The sequence below is a fragment of the Mus musculus genome, chromosome 13 (genome assembly GCF_000001635.26).
Source record: "Mus musculus strain C57BL/6J chromosome 13, GRCm38.p6 C57BL/6J".
NCBI classification, from domain to species: domain Eukaryota; kingdom Metazoa; phylum Chordata; class Mammalia; order Rodentia; family Muridae; genus Mus; species Mus musculus.
The window spans coordinates 46,546,545-46,562,861 of NC_000079.6; the positions used below are offsets into that span (position 1 = coordinate 46,546,545).

Sequence of the window (16,317 nt, forward strand, 5' to 3'; positions counted from 1 at the left end):
AGTGTGTCTGGTCACTGTGCAGTGCGATTGACAAACATTATTTAACGAGATCCTTGGGAGGAAGGATCTCCTAGGGTAGGTGGCTTTTAAGATAAACCAAGGACTCTCAGGAGGTTGGGTACCCTGCTGTGACCATGGGGCTCAGGCTGTGTGAATCTGAAGTTCGTGGTTTCCCACCCACATCTTCCTACTGAGCTCTTCGGTCATCATAAAGGCCCTTCCCCTTCTCTATAAGCAGCCACAGGCTTAATCCTTCATAACTTATTTGCTATTTAAGGACATCTATGAGATGGTGGGTAAGAATGTGACTTAAGGGGGGCTAGGGCGATGGCTCGGTTGGTTGAATGCTCATCTAGCAAGCATGATTTTGATACCCCTCATCCCCCCCCCCTCCACACACACACACACATATAAAAAGCCAAGTACTGTGATAGGCACTTGTAATCCTAGAGCAGGGGAAGTGGAGACAGGCAGGTCCCTGGGGCTTGCTGGCCAGACAGCCTAGCCTAATCAGAGTCCTGAGTCATAGTGAGAGACCTTGTCTCAAAATGCAAACTGGGCAGAGGCTGAGAAATGACACCTGAAGATGACCTTCGGCTTCCATGTGTGCACACATATGCATATGCACCTGCGTAAACATATGTGCATGCACAGAAAGAGAGAGAGAGAGAGAGAGAGAGAGAGAGAGAGAGAGAGAGAGAGAGAGAGAGGGAGAGGGAGGGAGAGGGAGGGAGGGAGGGAGGGAGGGAGGGAGGGAGGGAGACAGATATAGACAGATGGATGGATAGATAGACAGGCAGAAAGAGACAGCCAGATAATATGGTTTAAACAACACAAAGTGAAAGGATAATGCTTAGAGCCATAGGGCATTCTAGACGAAGTGTTTTATTGCCCCTGACTTTCCTTTGTGGTCTTAAAGCAGCCTAGCTGCTGTCTCTTACTTGTGTGGCCCCAAGAGCCATCAACCATGAAACTGTTGGTTACTTCCTATGTCAAAAGGATTGGTTTTAAGATGTTGATAAAGTATCTGGATTCCTTAAGTGTTAGGAAAACAAGGGAGAGAATTTGGAGAGGGTCCAAACTACACAACAATTGAATTTGAAAATGATGTCAATTTGGGAACCTGGTTCTGTTTGGAACACAAACTGGTAACAATATTCCTGGCTGTCAAGAAAGCTAATGGCTTGAAACATAATGGTGTTTTCTTTCTTTAGCTGTTCCCAGGAAACAATCAACCGATTTTAACTCTTTCTTTGCTGGTTTCTGTTGCCGGTTCAGACTTTTCTATGCTTATTTAACATAGGCCAAACCGCTTTCCATGTCAGTACATGGAGACGAGTCATATGGACATATCAGTGCATGCCTATACTATCATTTGTTATATAACATTATAATATTTTGTTGCATGATTATGCCGCAAGTGATTTGAAGAGTCACAATCCTGTATGGGCACATTAACGTGTGTTTAAGAGTGCAAAGCCCTAACGAGGTTGAGACATGTGCACCATGCCTAAGATATGACCTGAGGGATAGGGACCCTCTTAAACTACACACCCTTTGCTCCTTGCCAACCCCACTGTGGCCCTGTGCTTTTGTGACATTTGACAAAATTGCAATGGGTACCCGTTCACAAAGATGACTTTAAAATTGTATACTTGTCCTCTCAAGGACCATTCCTGTCACTGGAAATAATAAGCCAATGCCAAATGTTCCCTACCACGGTCGCCAGATTCTCCCCGCCTCCCACACACTGTTGTAACTGACCCATGCTGTCACGTGACTCAAAGTGCACTAGGCTGCTTGGCGATAATTAGGCATTAGGAAAATAAACATTTTAGGGAAACAATGCATGATTTGAATGAGCATTAATATTCATGGGGTTGGTCGCCTAAATATATGTTGCCGAATTTTGCTGAATAATGAGGAAAATGAGAAACCACTCATGTAAATCACACTTCTGCAAAAGAAAGCCATTTTATCAGCACTACCTTTGATCTATTCCATGTACCAAGAAGTCTGTTTAAATTGCCCCTTTGGGGTTGGATGGGATATATTTGGGGTGGGGTCGGCAGGATATTGAGGTCACCCAGGCTGAGACCAGAAATGCAGCTGAGATATGATAAGAGAAAATGTTCAGGCATGAATACAGAAAAAGACATTTAGAAATGTTCCCTGGGCTGATCTGAACAGTTCTGTGATCTAGACGTTGCCAAGGCAACAGTCCCATTAATGAAGAATAACCCACATTTATTATCAGTGCCTGAATTATTTTTTTTTCCTCAATAAAGTGTCTCCAGTATTCTTACACTGGCACTCTCGCTCTACCTACTCTGCTTTCCTGTCTAGACAGCAAAACTCTTCAGTCCCTCTCAGTAGATGTGCCTCCTCTCTCTGCCATTGGGAGCAGAACTGGAAGGAAGGAACTCAGCAAACTGTAAAGGCAGTAGAATATTCATTTATAACAATTACCTAATAGAAAGTAATTGCTCTCCTGATATATAGCTTGGCAGAGGCAGAGCCTACAAATGACTGTGACTCCGTTGTATCTGAGCAGGCCGGATCTTTAAATTAACTCATCTTTATGATTTAATGGCTCATAGCCAAATATCTTTTTTAAGTAAGTGGAAAGTGTGACATTAACGCCTCAACTCCCCAGTCAGGCTGTAAATTTCAGCTCCATTTTATGAACATACAGGATAATTCAGAAAGGCGCCCGTGGCTGAGATATAGGTCTTGTTGTTCTAAAGAGTTAGAAAATGATTTAGAGCCAGGTGGTGGTAGCACAGTCCCTTAGTTCCAGCACTCAGGAGGCAGAAGCAGGCAGATCTCTGTGAGTTCAAGGCCATCCTGGTCTACAGAGTGAGCTGTAGGAGAGCTAGGGCCGAGAACCACACACAGTGCTTCCTGGTACTGAGTGCTGGGATTAAAGGTGTGTGTCATGTCACAACACCTAGCCACAAAAACTAGTTTTGATGGTGAAGTTAGATAGTCTCTATTTTATTCAGTTATATCTTTTCCTAATAGCTTTTTCAACAGTCCGAGATGGGAAAGCATGACAACGAATATAGGAAGAAAAGGAGTCACTTGTCAATCCCAGCACCTGAAGATAGCTTGCATGAGTCTCAGGGTTATTGGTTTCACAAGGATAGTTTTCCAAAATCTTAAAAACCATTCATTATTCTGGACATGGTGGTGTATGCCTTTAATGCCAACGTTTGGGGGTCAGGCAGGCACATCTCTATGGGTTTGAGACCAGCCTGGTCTAGTCTACACAGTGAATGCTAGGCCAGTCAGAATTACATCGTGAGCCCTTCTCTCAAAACCAAACAAACAAAACACTCATTGGGCAACCCTGTTTTCTCCTCATAAGGCATAATCACACAGGAGAGAGAGAGAGAGAAAGAGAGAGAGAGAGAGAGAGAGAGAGATCAGGTAAGTGCTGATACGGCTCTTGCAAGCATCTACGTGCTGCCGCCCCACCCCCGTCCCCCACCCCCGCACCCATGTCAGGAAGTTCACAATGCCTGTAAGTAAAGCTGCAAGAGAGCCCACGCCTTCTTCTGCCCTCCCCGGGTACCTGCTCTCGTGCACACTTACCCACACCCAGGCACAAGTATAGACACATAATTCAAAACAAAATAAATACATCATTTCAAAGATAAAACCACACTATTCTCACTGCTGATTGTGTAGGAAGAACTGACACATGCCACGCACTGCAGGGCCCAGGTATCCAGTTAGGTGTGAAGATGCCATAGATGTGATCGGGCCAAGCACACTCTTTGACTACGGCAGGTTTGGCCATCTGAAACCCATCTGGTTTCTTAAGTCTTAGCTTCTGACTTTTCCCTAAGCAACGTCCAGAAGCAGCAAATATGTATTTTTTCCTTTGAGGATGGTAATTCTGGCTTCGTTGTGCCCTTTCCTACTGGCAGGGGGACAAGAGAGATGGCTTATCATGCGAAGTAGGCAAAAGTCCATGAGAACCGAAAGTCACAATGAAGAAACATTCTGTGCTGCTAAGTTTATCTTTTGCTGTGATGCTGTAGAGGGGTCATTTAGGGTGCTGCCTTAGTCTCTGCCCAGTCCCTGTAAGCACCTCCAGCTACCTCCAGATACATACGACAACAATAAGCAGGGAGAATCAAAACCTTATGTAGTGAAGGTAAACACATCGTTAGGGAACTTGGCTATTTTTAACAACCCAAGTGAAAACCGTGCTTCTTATCGCTAGCTAAGGCTCCATGAGCCTCCTGCATCACAGGCACCCACATCTTTCTGCTGGATAACTTCTGCGCCAAGTTCACCACACTCCACATCTCGCTCACAGTCTCCTGTCCCCCTTCCACCTACCACAAACAGATGTTCCGACGCCAAGAAGATGAAGTCAGCGTGGATGTTCCACAGTGTCACCTGAAAACAAGATCCAATAAGTTCTGTCCGGGTTCTAAAAAGCAGCTGGGGATATGGCCCAAGTTGGTAGATTTCCATCCCACAGTTAGGAGGTGGAAGGAGAAAGATCGGATGTTCAAGAGCATCCTCTAGTGATGAGTTTAAGCCACTCTGGGCCTCATGAGACCCTGCTCCCACCGCCAAATAAAAGAAGAGGAGGAGGAGTGGAGAGGGGAGGCAAATATGTTAACTGTCAGTAGTCACGGTAGTTGGGAGGACAAGAGAGACCTGTTAGGTTTTCCATCAGCTTTTTGTAAGTCAGCACCACTGGTTATAACACTTAATAATTTATTCAGTTCACATCCTGCCCATGCCAATCCATTCCTTTGGGCATCTGCTTACCAGTCAGTTCTTCAGTAACCATCATGTGTCTGATGATAAGTGGGCTAGGGCTGGAGATTCAAAAAGGGTAGTGGGCCTCTGGAGGGAGGGGCCACTTGGCAGGCTGAGAGAAGCAGCCAAGACAGCATCCATGCAGGGTGTGAAGCACTCTGGGCATCTTGAAGAATGTGTGTATTCATAGGTCAGACAGGAAGTGCTTCTTAGTTTACCGAGTTATTGATATGTCAGCGTTATCAGGGTGCCAAAGACAATGTCGGAGTCCATTTCTGCCCTGATTTTGAGGATGGACATAATCCCCACCCATTGCTCTTTGAGCCTTCACCATTAAGTTGGCTTCCAGACTTGATTTTCTATGAACTAGCCTCAACCACAGCATGACAGAAAGTAGCTGTAAGTCATCTGTTGTATCCAAGTCCCTGTGGCTCACTGAAGAAGGCAGGAAAAAAACCTAAATGAAAGAGTTCTTGACCCTTTAGGGACATCTGTCATTGAGGAAGCAGTGAAGATATGTCCACATAAAGTTACAATAAAAACTAGTACCAGGCCAAAGAGAGGACAGTAGCACTGTCCAGAGACTTGACTTAGCTCTGACGCTTGCTAACAAAGTTAGGAGCTCCACTAGCCTCCCTGGATCTGTGTGTGTGTGTGTGTATGTGTGTGTGTGTGTGTGTGTGTGTGTGTGTGTGTGTGTGTGTGTGTGTGTCTGTCTGTCTGTCTGTCTGTCTGTCTGTGTCTCTCTTTCTCTCTCCCCCCCTCTCCTTCCCTTTCTCCTTCTCCCTCTTTCTCCCTCTTCCCCCCTCCCTCCTTCTTCTCCCTCTTCACCCTCCCCCTCTCTTTTCTTCTTCCTATCCCTCCCCCTCTCCCTCTCCCTAAGAGATGAAAACATTGTGGAAGGCAGGCTTCGAGCATATGAGCATATTTCTTGTCCCAAACTCTTTTTTTTTTTAAAGCAATTCATGAACTGGGGACAGAGAGCATTTGACAAGGAGTTATGGTCCTAGTGTCAATGCAGGTGTGTCTATGCAAGGCATTGGAGGCAGAAAACATTCTGGGCTCTATCCAAACTTTTTAGAGACAAGAACCTTCGGTGTGGCTATGAGAGACTCAGTGTGGGGATGCTCTGTGCGTGCCGCAAGCATGGAGAAAGCATGATTTAGGCTCCCAAGCATCACACACACACACACCTACTCACATTAGCCAGATGTGGTAGTGCACACACTTTTAATCCTAGTACTCAGGAAGCAGAGGCAGGCAGAGCTCTGTGAGTTCGAGGCCAGCCTGGTCTACGTAGTGAGTTCCAGGCCATCCAGGGCAACACAGCGAGACCCTGTCATTAAAAAGGAAGGATGCAGGGCTGGAGAGATGGCTCAGTGGTTAAGAGCTTTAACTGCTCTTTCAGAAGTCAGGAGCTTAATTCCCAGCAACCACAAGGAATCTGTAATAGGATCCAATGCCTTCTTCTGGTGTGTCTGAACACAGCTACAGTGTACTCATATAAATAAATCTTTTAAGTTTTCTTTTAAAGGAAGAAAGGGATGGAGGAAGGGATTCTTGTTCTAACTTTGTTGCTGATTGTCTACTGACTCTGGGCAAACACCTTTATCCTTCCTCGGGAGCTGAGTGAAATGAACCCCTTGGATGGGATAAAGTACACAGCTCCAAAGTGGATGCCCTCTGAGTTCTTTTGCCAGCTCAGCTACTGATGAAAGTAATACAGATGTGCAGGAAAGAATACTTCGGGTGCCACTGAAGCTAGAGGTTTTCCTGTGTATCTTGACTGGAAGAACCTGGCTCCAGGGGGCAACCTGCTGGTTGCTTTTAAGAACTCTGTGAGTGAGTCTAAGCACTAAGACTTACTGACTGACTCTCTGTGGTCTCTGGAGACGAGGAACCACTGGCTTAAGCCTTTCCCAAGGCTGGCAACATATCAAACCCGGTGTCTCCCGTCATGGGGCTTTGTGAGCTGGGGTTCGAGTTCACGACTGCAAGGCTTGCGTCCAACAAAATCATGAAACGGGTGGGATTTGTCCTTGCCTCCTCCCCCAACATTTTTCTTATTTCTCATCCATCTGTCAGATCCTTCTTTACCTCTTCACTGGCTAAAACGCAAGGGACGTCTTCGGGGTAGAGTAGAAGGAACTGAAGCATGTGTAGCCCTGAGATTCAGTATCTCTAATTATGTATCCCAAACACTGGCAGATGAGTTAGGGAGGCCAGTGGGATGGCAGTGACCTGCCCAGCATCTCATCACAACCCTGGAAACTCATCCTGGATCAAGGAGGTCAGAGAGTCCTTTTCTTTCCTTTCTGGTCCTGACAAAGAAGGATCTAGAAATGCCTTCAGCACAGTATCCTGCTAAATGCTTTCCATCTTCCAAGATTTGCCCCTCCCTTTTTCCCTGAGCTTTGCCTGGTTTTGTTTGGTTTGGTTTGGTTTGGTTTGGTTTGGTTTGGTTTGGTTTGGTTTGGTTTGGTTTGGTTTGGATTGGATTTGTTTTGTTTTGTTTTGTTTTGTTTTGTTTTGTTTTGTTTTGTGGCTATGTGCATGGAACTCTGCAGCCCAGGGCTTTTCCAGAGAAATTCGACAAAGCTCTGATGAGTACTCTGGAGATCAGCTGGGCTTCCCCAGGGTGCCAGCTCTCTCCCAAGAGGATTAGATGAAAATAAGTCATGTTTAGCTGGTGTCTGCTTGCCGGTCCCCAAGGCTTGCTTTCAACTGATCACAGGAATGCATTTTCCTGTACTTCTCTCTGCAATCACAGAACAAGGTCCTGCTAGCCTGTCTTGAGAGCCCCAGATGCCAAAGTGCGCATGAGTATAGAGTTCAAATAAGATTTCCAGCTTTGGCCTGAGCAGAATGGCCCATACCCTTTCTGCACATGCATACGAGTAGACAGATAGATACACATGTTCCCCCTGATCAAATATCACAGAGCCTGTCTCCTTTAAAGGTCCCTCAAGGACTCCCAATGACCCTCACAAATGCAACAGGCAAAAAGTCAGCAAAAACCTTTAAACAGATGGTGATTTGTCATTCCCCCAAAGTCCCTACCATTGGCTTTTCTCTTTCATAAAATGTTCAACACCCTAAGTGTGCCAAATGCTCCCCTTTCCAGACTCAGCAGGTTCAGAAAAACTGCTGTACAGTGGGGGGAACTCGTAGAACTTTCCAGAAGAAGGAAGCAAATGGGTCAGAACACCCCCAACTTGTAGATATGTATAGACTGATGGAGTTCCGGATGAATCTGCATCTGAGTTTGCTAACTATGCTCAAAGGCCCAAGGAGCTGAGAGAAGGATGCAGCTCCCCAGGAAGGCATTTTCCATGTAAGTCAAAGATCTGAAACAGAAACTCACCCCAACCACACACCCCCTCCCCCCTCCCCCCCGTTGAGGAGTAAAAGGCCCTTTGCAGAAAGGGACTAATTAATGAAATTGCCCATCTTCCCTGGTCAAAGTGCTTCATTAGCAGCAGACAGGTTTGTAGTCTTCGTTACTAGGGACAAGGCTAATGGCATGACTACAAGAAATATCGTTAATGCCACCTCTGAGCTGCCATTTCAACTGTTGAAGTCGGGCCATCCTGAATCACTGTTCCCATGGCAACTGGAAGTCAGTATACCGCCAGTCATAGATGGGGAGAGAACCTCTGTGTTAGCATTGCTGAGGCAAGTGCAAGTATTTTATTTATACCCAGGCTGAGGAGGGTTGCGTTCGATAGTCCTTTTGAGACGTGTGGTCACCGGACAACAACAGAAGTCTTTCTGAAGCACTGCGAATACACTTTGAAAAGCAGCTCAGCTCAAAGCTTTGGGTTCCCGATTCGTAATGGCTTCAAGGCCAGTGAAATTTTAATTCTCTACTCTTTGCTGAGAAAGATCTGACAGAAGGGATTTTTAAATCACTTAGTCTCAGCAATGAGATGACCAGGACAAAGAAAAGGAACAGTGGTGAACTTCAAAATAGCTTTAAGAAAATATGGCTTCATTGAACATTCACAAGTTGTGGTCTGTTGTGTTAACAATAGATGGGATTTGTGATTTTTTTTTGAAGTAAGTGGCCTATTAATATTGATTTGAATTCAAACATTTTCCTAGTGGAAGAAAAACCTTACTTGAGAGTAGTCATGAAATAATAATAATAATAATAATAATAATAATAATAATAATAATAACCCAAAAGTATTCTGTAAAAATTATCAGAAGTCAAAATAATGGCTAGAGTAACAGCCACTCACCAGTTTGGTTAATGCATTTACCCTTCTAGCTTAGAAAAGAGCCTCGTGTTGACACTAGAGTGAAATTAACCTAGTCTTCCTATTTCTAGCCTAGCGATGTGTTTTTTTTTTAATGTATGAAATCCAGCCCCTCCTTACACATCAAGAAGTCAAATCCAATTCAGCAGAGATAGAAACTGCCCTGAACAGACAGAAAGCTAACAGGAAATTAGTAAACAAGAATATTTATATTAGTATTGACTCAAGACCACATAAAACTGAATTGCACTTTTCAGGGAAGTTTCCTTCAGGCAAAGTATTCTTCCGTTCCACAAATGAGCAAAAAGCCAAAAGGAATGGGGGGATGGGTAGAAATCTTTTAAATGGGAGGGAACTCTCAAGTGGGAGAGACTAAACACACACAGGGGGCAGGGTGGTGAGTGGATGGGAAATTCTAATCTGTATTTAATTTCATTGTGAATATAAAATTACTTTAAAAAAATCTAAGGTCAGACACAACGATAGTCACCTGTCATCCCAACCCTTAGGAAGAGAGGATTGCTGCAAGTTTAAGGCTAGCCTGGGCTATAGGGAGTTCCAAACCATGCTGTTGTAGACCCTGTCAATAAAAACATCTCTCTATAGTAACCAAATCAAAACGTCCGTAATCTAAAACAATATCAGTAATTAACAAGTGAACAGTTTGAGTCCTAACTTTTTCCATCCCTTAAAGACTTGCCTTAGAAGAAATGAAATCAGGGAAGAATAGTATGAAATGGAAAAAAAAAAGCATAGGCTACTTCACTCTGTAGCTTTAAAAGCTTTGTGTCTTATTCATGTCTGCTCTGAAAAAAATTACCTAAAACCTGAGGGGGACACTCCATATGAATGGCATATGTTCCAAGTAGATAGAGTCTCAGTCTACATTATGGACTAAATTCCCAGGACAAGCAGCACTGCAAACCTCTAACAACTACCTCCACTGGGCATCTCCTTCCCATGGCCCCTAGACATTACTTGGGCATTATTTTTCTCACAGCTGTGACCAAGAATACAGTGAAGAAGCAATGTAAAGAAGCGGGGTTGATTTTGGCGAGCAGTTTGAAGATGTAGCCCGTTGTGCTGGGGAAATCATGGGAAGAGGAACAGCTCACAGCTGTGGCAGTAGGAATAGGAGGCTGCTTGCTCACATCTCTGCAGACTAGGAAGCCATGCTTCAACAAACTATCAGCCTCAGGGCCCAACCTACAAAGAACCGCTTCTTCTGGCTAATCCCCACCTCACAAAGACAGCACCACCAGCTGGGAATCACGTGTTCAAACACATGCCCCTGTGAGAGGAATTCACTTCTAAGCCATAACACACCTCCAAGAAGAGGCAGGGATTAAAGCATTCTGCTTTCAGACTGTGGCTCAGAAAGGAAAACACTTATCTCCAGTGTGGCTGCCAGAGGCTCAAGGAGTCAGTCATCTATGTTTTATGAAAAAAAAAATTAAGTATCAGTGTATACCAAAAAGAAATGAGCAAGATCAGAAGAATCAGCTTGGTGGCTGCAGACAGTGTCAGAACAAAACATAATGTGCAAAGTAAAGGGCACAGGCTCACACTTTATGTTAAAGTCTGGTGCTCTAAGGAGATACCCAGTACATAAAATTAAATAGGAGAAAGGTTTGAACAGGCCTCAATCAGTTGACTTCATTGCTGTTAGCTGGTGTGTCTAATAGAATCGGAGCTATAAGAGACTGAGGTACCAGAATCCTCTTCGAGGACACCAGGCACCTAAAAGCTTCTCATTAAGTCCCGCTTCCTGTGCAGTATCCCCTCAAACTAGGAGCCAGTCCTTCCCACATGGGCAGAGGGGAGGCAGCCCAGATCCAAACTATAGCACTCTTGAAGAAAATGAATTTAGGGCACAGAAACAAATGCCCCATGGTGACTTGATCAAAAGGTAACATGCCCTAAAACACTGACAGAGATACTGTGGTGGTTTGAATGTGCTTGGCCCATGGGAAGTGGCACTATTAGATGTGGCCTTATTGGAGGAGGGGTAGCCTTGTTAGAGGAAGAGTGGCATGGTGGAGGTAGACTTTGAGGTCTTGTGTGTGTGTGTGTGTGCGCGCGCGCTCAAGTCTGGCCAGTGTGAGCAAGACTCTCCTCCTGGCTGCCTTCAAATCACAGCCCCACATCTACCTACACGCTGCCATGCTTCCCAGCATAATGATAATGGACTGCATTTCTGAATTGTAAGCCAGCCTCAATTAAATGTTGTTCTTTATAAGAGTTGCCTTGGTCACGGTGTCTCTTCACAGCAATAAAAAACCCTAACTAAGACAGATATCAAACAAATTTTTGAGAACTTTTAAGAACTTGCTGACAAAGCCATGAGAAGGAAAGAAAAGGCAGGGTTGAGTTAAAGAAATCAAAAAGGCAAAAAGAATGTAGAGATGGGATATGTGCTGGAAATGGCATGCATATGAGAGACGCCGAAACCTGTATCTATTATCAATAGAAAAAAAAATTATTCATATGATCCCAGTGATCTCAGATCACAGATCAGGAAATAAAAAGACAGAGAGAACCCAGAAGCTATAGAGACACTCAAGTATAATCCCTAAGGACTGCTGTCAGAGTCCCTGGGTACAGACTCTTACCCATGGAAGAGAAGACTTGCCATATTACTGTAAGAAAACTCCTAGAAAAGAAAAGAAAAAAAAACCAAGCAAATCTATCCTAAGAAATGTAATATAGGAAATTCAAAATGCAAACGTGGCTCAGTTAAGCTGTTAAACCCCAGCAATGAAATAAGTCACTCTTCAAACCAGAATAAGCGAATTTCCTTCAAGGAAGAAAATCACCCAGCTCAGCTCAGATCCAAAGCAACGCTCTCAGAAAATGGGCCTTGGAGACAGCCCAGGTGGTAAAGGTTGTCTGGTATTTTTGTAAAACATCAATCTTTGAAACGTCTTGCATTTTTAAAAAGGAAAGAAAAATGGTCTAAGGCAAAGGAGATGGTTCGGTCAGTAAAGTGCCTGCCCTGCAAATGTCAGGACCTAGGTTTGGGTCCCCAGAAACCACTTAAAAAGCTAGAGATGGCAGCTCATGCCTGCACCCTAGCCTTGTTAGGGGAGACGTGCACGTTAGAAGCTGAGGGGCAAGTCCTTGAAGACTCTTGGCCAGCCAGCCTATTTGGTGTTGCACCAAGTTCAGTGAGAGATCCTGTCTCAAAAAGTAGAGCTAGAGAGCAATAGAGAAAGGCTGCCACCATTGACCTCCAGCCTTCACACACACATGCATGTATGTGCATGTGCACACACATACACCACACACACACATACACCGCACACGCACACACATACACACACACACACACAACACCACACGTTAGCCGTTTTAACTTACTAAAACAGTGATGTGGCTTTTCTTAAAATAGAAATAATATGCTAAGTAGCTAAGGTTAATTATAGATGCTATAGATATTTTAAAAAATTTTTGCTATTCTTAATTAAATTTATTTAATTATGAATAGAGGATTTAAAAAAAAAAAGACTATGTTCTAGACAGTCCCACTTATACCAGGCCTTTTTGTTGCTAGTTGGGGATGGACCCACATGGGAACCCACTCTTACCAGGTCCCAATGGCACTGAAAACTCTTCCAAATCCATCTTCATCATCACCCACAACTACTGGCTTCATACGGATGGCTTAAGACTGTCTCTTCCACTAGAACATGTGAAAAAGATTTGGGGCACACCTAGAAAAGAAACAGAGGGAAGATGCAGTCTGGAAATTTTAATGGCCAAATGTTTGGGCAGGAAGGGGGGGGCAGCATCTCATCTTGAAACTGACTTGCTCTGTAGACCCATGAGTCAAACCTTGTAGTCAGCTTGAGATACAAGTCATATATCCTAAGATTCACACTTTTAGTGAGTGGGATTCTGTGGGTTTTAATATAGTCAGTAAGATGTGAAACTCTTCAACTGTGTCTAATTGGAGAATAACCCCTGTGTGGGAGTGGGGTGGGTGGGATGGGGGAGGGCTCACGATTACTTGGAAGCATGTGGTTGGATATTCATATAATGCAGGTGCCTATGGAGACCAGAAGTCAATTTCAGGTATGGTTTCTCAGAGCCATCCACCTTGTTTCTTGAGACAAGATCTCTCACTGGCCTGGAGCTCACCAGGTAGGCTAGGCAGGGTGGTGAGCCTCGGAGATCTGCCTGTCTCTGCCTCCCCACCTCTGGAATTTCAAGTATCCCCTCCCATGCCCAGCTTTTTCACTCGGGTTTTGAGTGCCTGACTCAGGTTCTCTGGCTTGCACAGAAAGCTCTTTACCCACTGAGCCACCCCACCCCACCCCACCCAACCCCAGCCCTCTCTGCAAAACATTTCCTTAGCCCCCAAAAGCAACCCTCTGTGGTCCATCAGCAATTTCCTCCCGCTTCTCCTCCCTTCGGCCCCTCCCACCCATCATTCTACTTTCTAACTCTATAGATCTGCCTATTCTGGGCATTTCTCATAAATGAGATCACACCGGCCTGCTCTTTTGTAACTGGCTCTGGTCGCTCAGCATAATGTTTTGAAGCCTTGCCTGTGTCGCAGCCTGTGACAGCACTTTGTTTTCAGAGGTGCACAAAGCACCGTCTCGTGGCTAAGTTGTTTTTATAAAAAAAAAAAAAAAAAAAAAAAAAAAACCAAAACAAAAAACAAAACAAAACAAAACAAAAAAAAAAACCTTAGTCGGTTGATGGACAGTTGGTTGTTTCTACACATTTTGGCTAGTATGAGTAATGTCAGAGTGATTGGACATTACAAGTTCCCCTGTGAACATATGTTCGCATGCTCATGGTTATAGTCACAGCTGGGGTGGGATGGGTGGATGAGCGATACGTTTGATACTTGTTCCAAACAGAGCCCAAACATTGAAACTGCTGCCTTCTTTTCTGTCCGCAGGCAGAAATGGTGCACGGTGCTTTCCAAGCCCAGCGTGCTTTTCTTCTCATGGTCTCGCAGTACCAACAACCCCAAGAGGTAAGAGCAGCTTGTAATAAACAGGCCTGGCCACGGAGTGGGCAGAGTGGGGCATCAAACAAGAAGCCAGAAGAGTCCTTTCCTTCTAGAAACATCTCGATCTAGAGTACGGTGTGGCATTTCTTCTATCTTGATAGCCTTGGTGACAAAATGTAATATATATACTGACAAGTGTGTGTGTGTGTGTGTGTGTGTGTGTGTGTGTGTGTGTGTACATGAACACATGCATATGTGTGTATGCACACATATATATCACTCACACATGCACACGTGTGTGTGTGTGTGTGTGTGTGTGTGTGTGTGTATCACACCTGTTTGAATGACAAAAAGCCCCTGTAATGTATCTTATTACTGATATATTATGGTTTGACAATGGATGCCACCACTTTAGAGGTCAACTTACACATGCCTAGCCGCATCTTGTTCTTGCCTATTTTCATGATAAAGAAAATGCTTGCGCTGATTTTTCAGATCCAACTTTGGGTTGATTTATTATCAGACTGGTAACAGTTACAAGTAGCTTCTTGGCGAGGGGTAGGGCTGTGTCCTCCTCCCTTTCTCAACGCAGGGATTTTTGTCTGATTTGAACTTGTGAAGGTCTCATGCCACCTGGAAATCCTGTAATTACTTACTTTCCTTGTTGCTGTCACCAAAGTTGACAGAGGCTACTTAAGGAGGATTGATTTGGGCTCACAGCCCATCATGGCAGGGAAGCCTTGGCGGTAAGAGCATGGGACGGATGGTCATGTGGATCCAGATGAGAAAGAGAAATTGGATACTGGTGGCCACTTAGCTTTCTCCTTTGTTCTTTTTCCATTCTCTCTGGAATCCCAGCCCATAGGACAGTGTTGCCCACATTCAGTGTCTTCCTCCTCAGTTAAATCTCTCTAGAAACACTCTCACAGCCACACCCAGAGATGCGTCACCTAGGTAATTCCAAATGTAATCAAGTTGACCTTGAAGAGGAACCATCCCCAAGTCCCAGTGTGTGGATCATATCCCAAGGAGCTCCTATTTAATTGGTCCGAGAATGGCCTTGCCTTTGAGTAGTAGGGCTCCCCTGGTGATTCTAAATTGTCAATAGAGCTATGAACCCCTCCTGATATGAATATGCCTCTCCCTCCTGTGTAAAAGAAGAAACTACCACAAAACCTGGGCGAGCTGGAAATATTCCATGCTCCAATCTTTCCTCCTCAGGTGTAGCCTTGCAAAAGATAAAACCGGGCAGTGACAGCCTGATGCTTCTGGACTCTTACCTTAACCTTGAAAAGTAGTTTCCATTGAGTCCGAGGTGGAGAAGAACTGACTTTTTTTGACCGGTGCTGCACTCTGTGGATGCTCTAAGCCTGGAACAAGAATCTTGCCCATTGGCCTTGCTACTTCGCACTGGAAAAAACTCACTCTGTCAATATCAGATGATGACCAGAACTACGGAGCAAAGGGATAGGGCGTGGGTGTGGCTTGGTGGTAGAACTTATATTCAGCATACGTGAAGCCCTGGCATGGCTCTCTAGCACAAGAGATGAGGGCACAAGGGATATGCCCACATAAACTGAAGCACCGGGGTTTTGGCATTCCAAGACGATCCGTGTTCAAGGATACTGGCCTAGTGTATTGGGTATGGCGTCTACAGTTCCCCTTCCTGCTCTGTTGCTTTCTTGGTAAAAAGGCAGAAAGATGGTTTTTAAGGGAGACAGGCATGGAAATGTCCCATGAGCTTTGAACTCCTGGTACAGTGATACCCAACAGGATTGACAGGGTGGTTGGTTGGTTGGTTTTTGGTACCCGCCTCTCTGTCAGACTCCTTCTTCTACTCCCTTTTCTCCTAACCCAATGCACTATTGCAGAACTTCCTCTGACAGAAAGGCAGATTGAGGAGGTCACCGTCACAACAGGGAAAACAGTGTGTTGCCAGGTGTTGCTCCTCGGCAGGAGGCACCATAAAAATGGCACAGGAACTGTGGCCTCTCCGTCCCTCTGTGTTATGATTTGTTCCTTGTTCCAAGGGGGAGAGAATAATGCTATAATTTCCCCTCTTGCCAACATCCAGCAGGGCTTCTCAAAGCTTTGGTGTGCCTGAGAATCCCCTAAAGGATTGTTAGGTCACAGCTGGGCCACACTTACAGTGTTTTCAGGTCACTAAGTCTGGAGCGTTTACCAGGAACCCACAGTTCCAAAGTGTCCCAAATTTTAATGGGGAGTCTGCTGGTCCAGGCTGACTTGTGGTGTGTAGCGCACTCTCAAGCCCGAATTCATTTAAGGGCCTTTAGCTTGTCACTT

The 16,317-nt window shown here is 44.8% G+C and overlaps 1 protein-coding gene across 3 annotated transcripts in view; it reads left to right on the forward strand.

The window, feature by feature from the left end:
- Positions 1 to 16,317, forward strand: part of Cap2 (CAP, adenylate cyclase-associated protein, 2 (yeast)) — a 148,379-nt gene that overhangs the window by 44,642 nt on the left and 87,420 nt on the right. For all 3 annotated transcript variants that reach the window (NM_026056.4, XM_006516946.2, XM_030247379.1), the window contains exon 4: positions 13,960 to 14,037. In NM_026056.4, coding sequence (NP_080332.1) covers positions 13,960 to 14,037 — 78 coding nt within the window. The remainder of the gene's footprint in view (positions 1 to 13,959; positions 14,038 to 16,317) is intronic.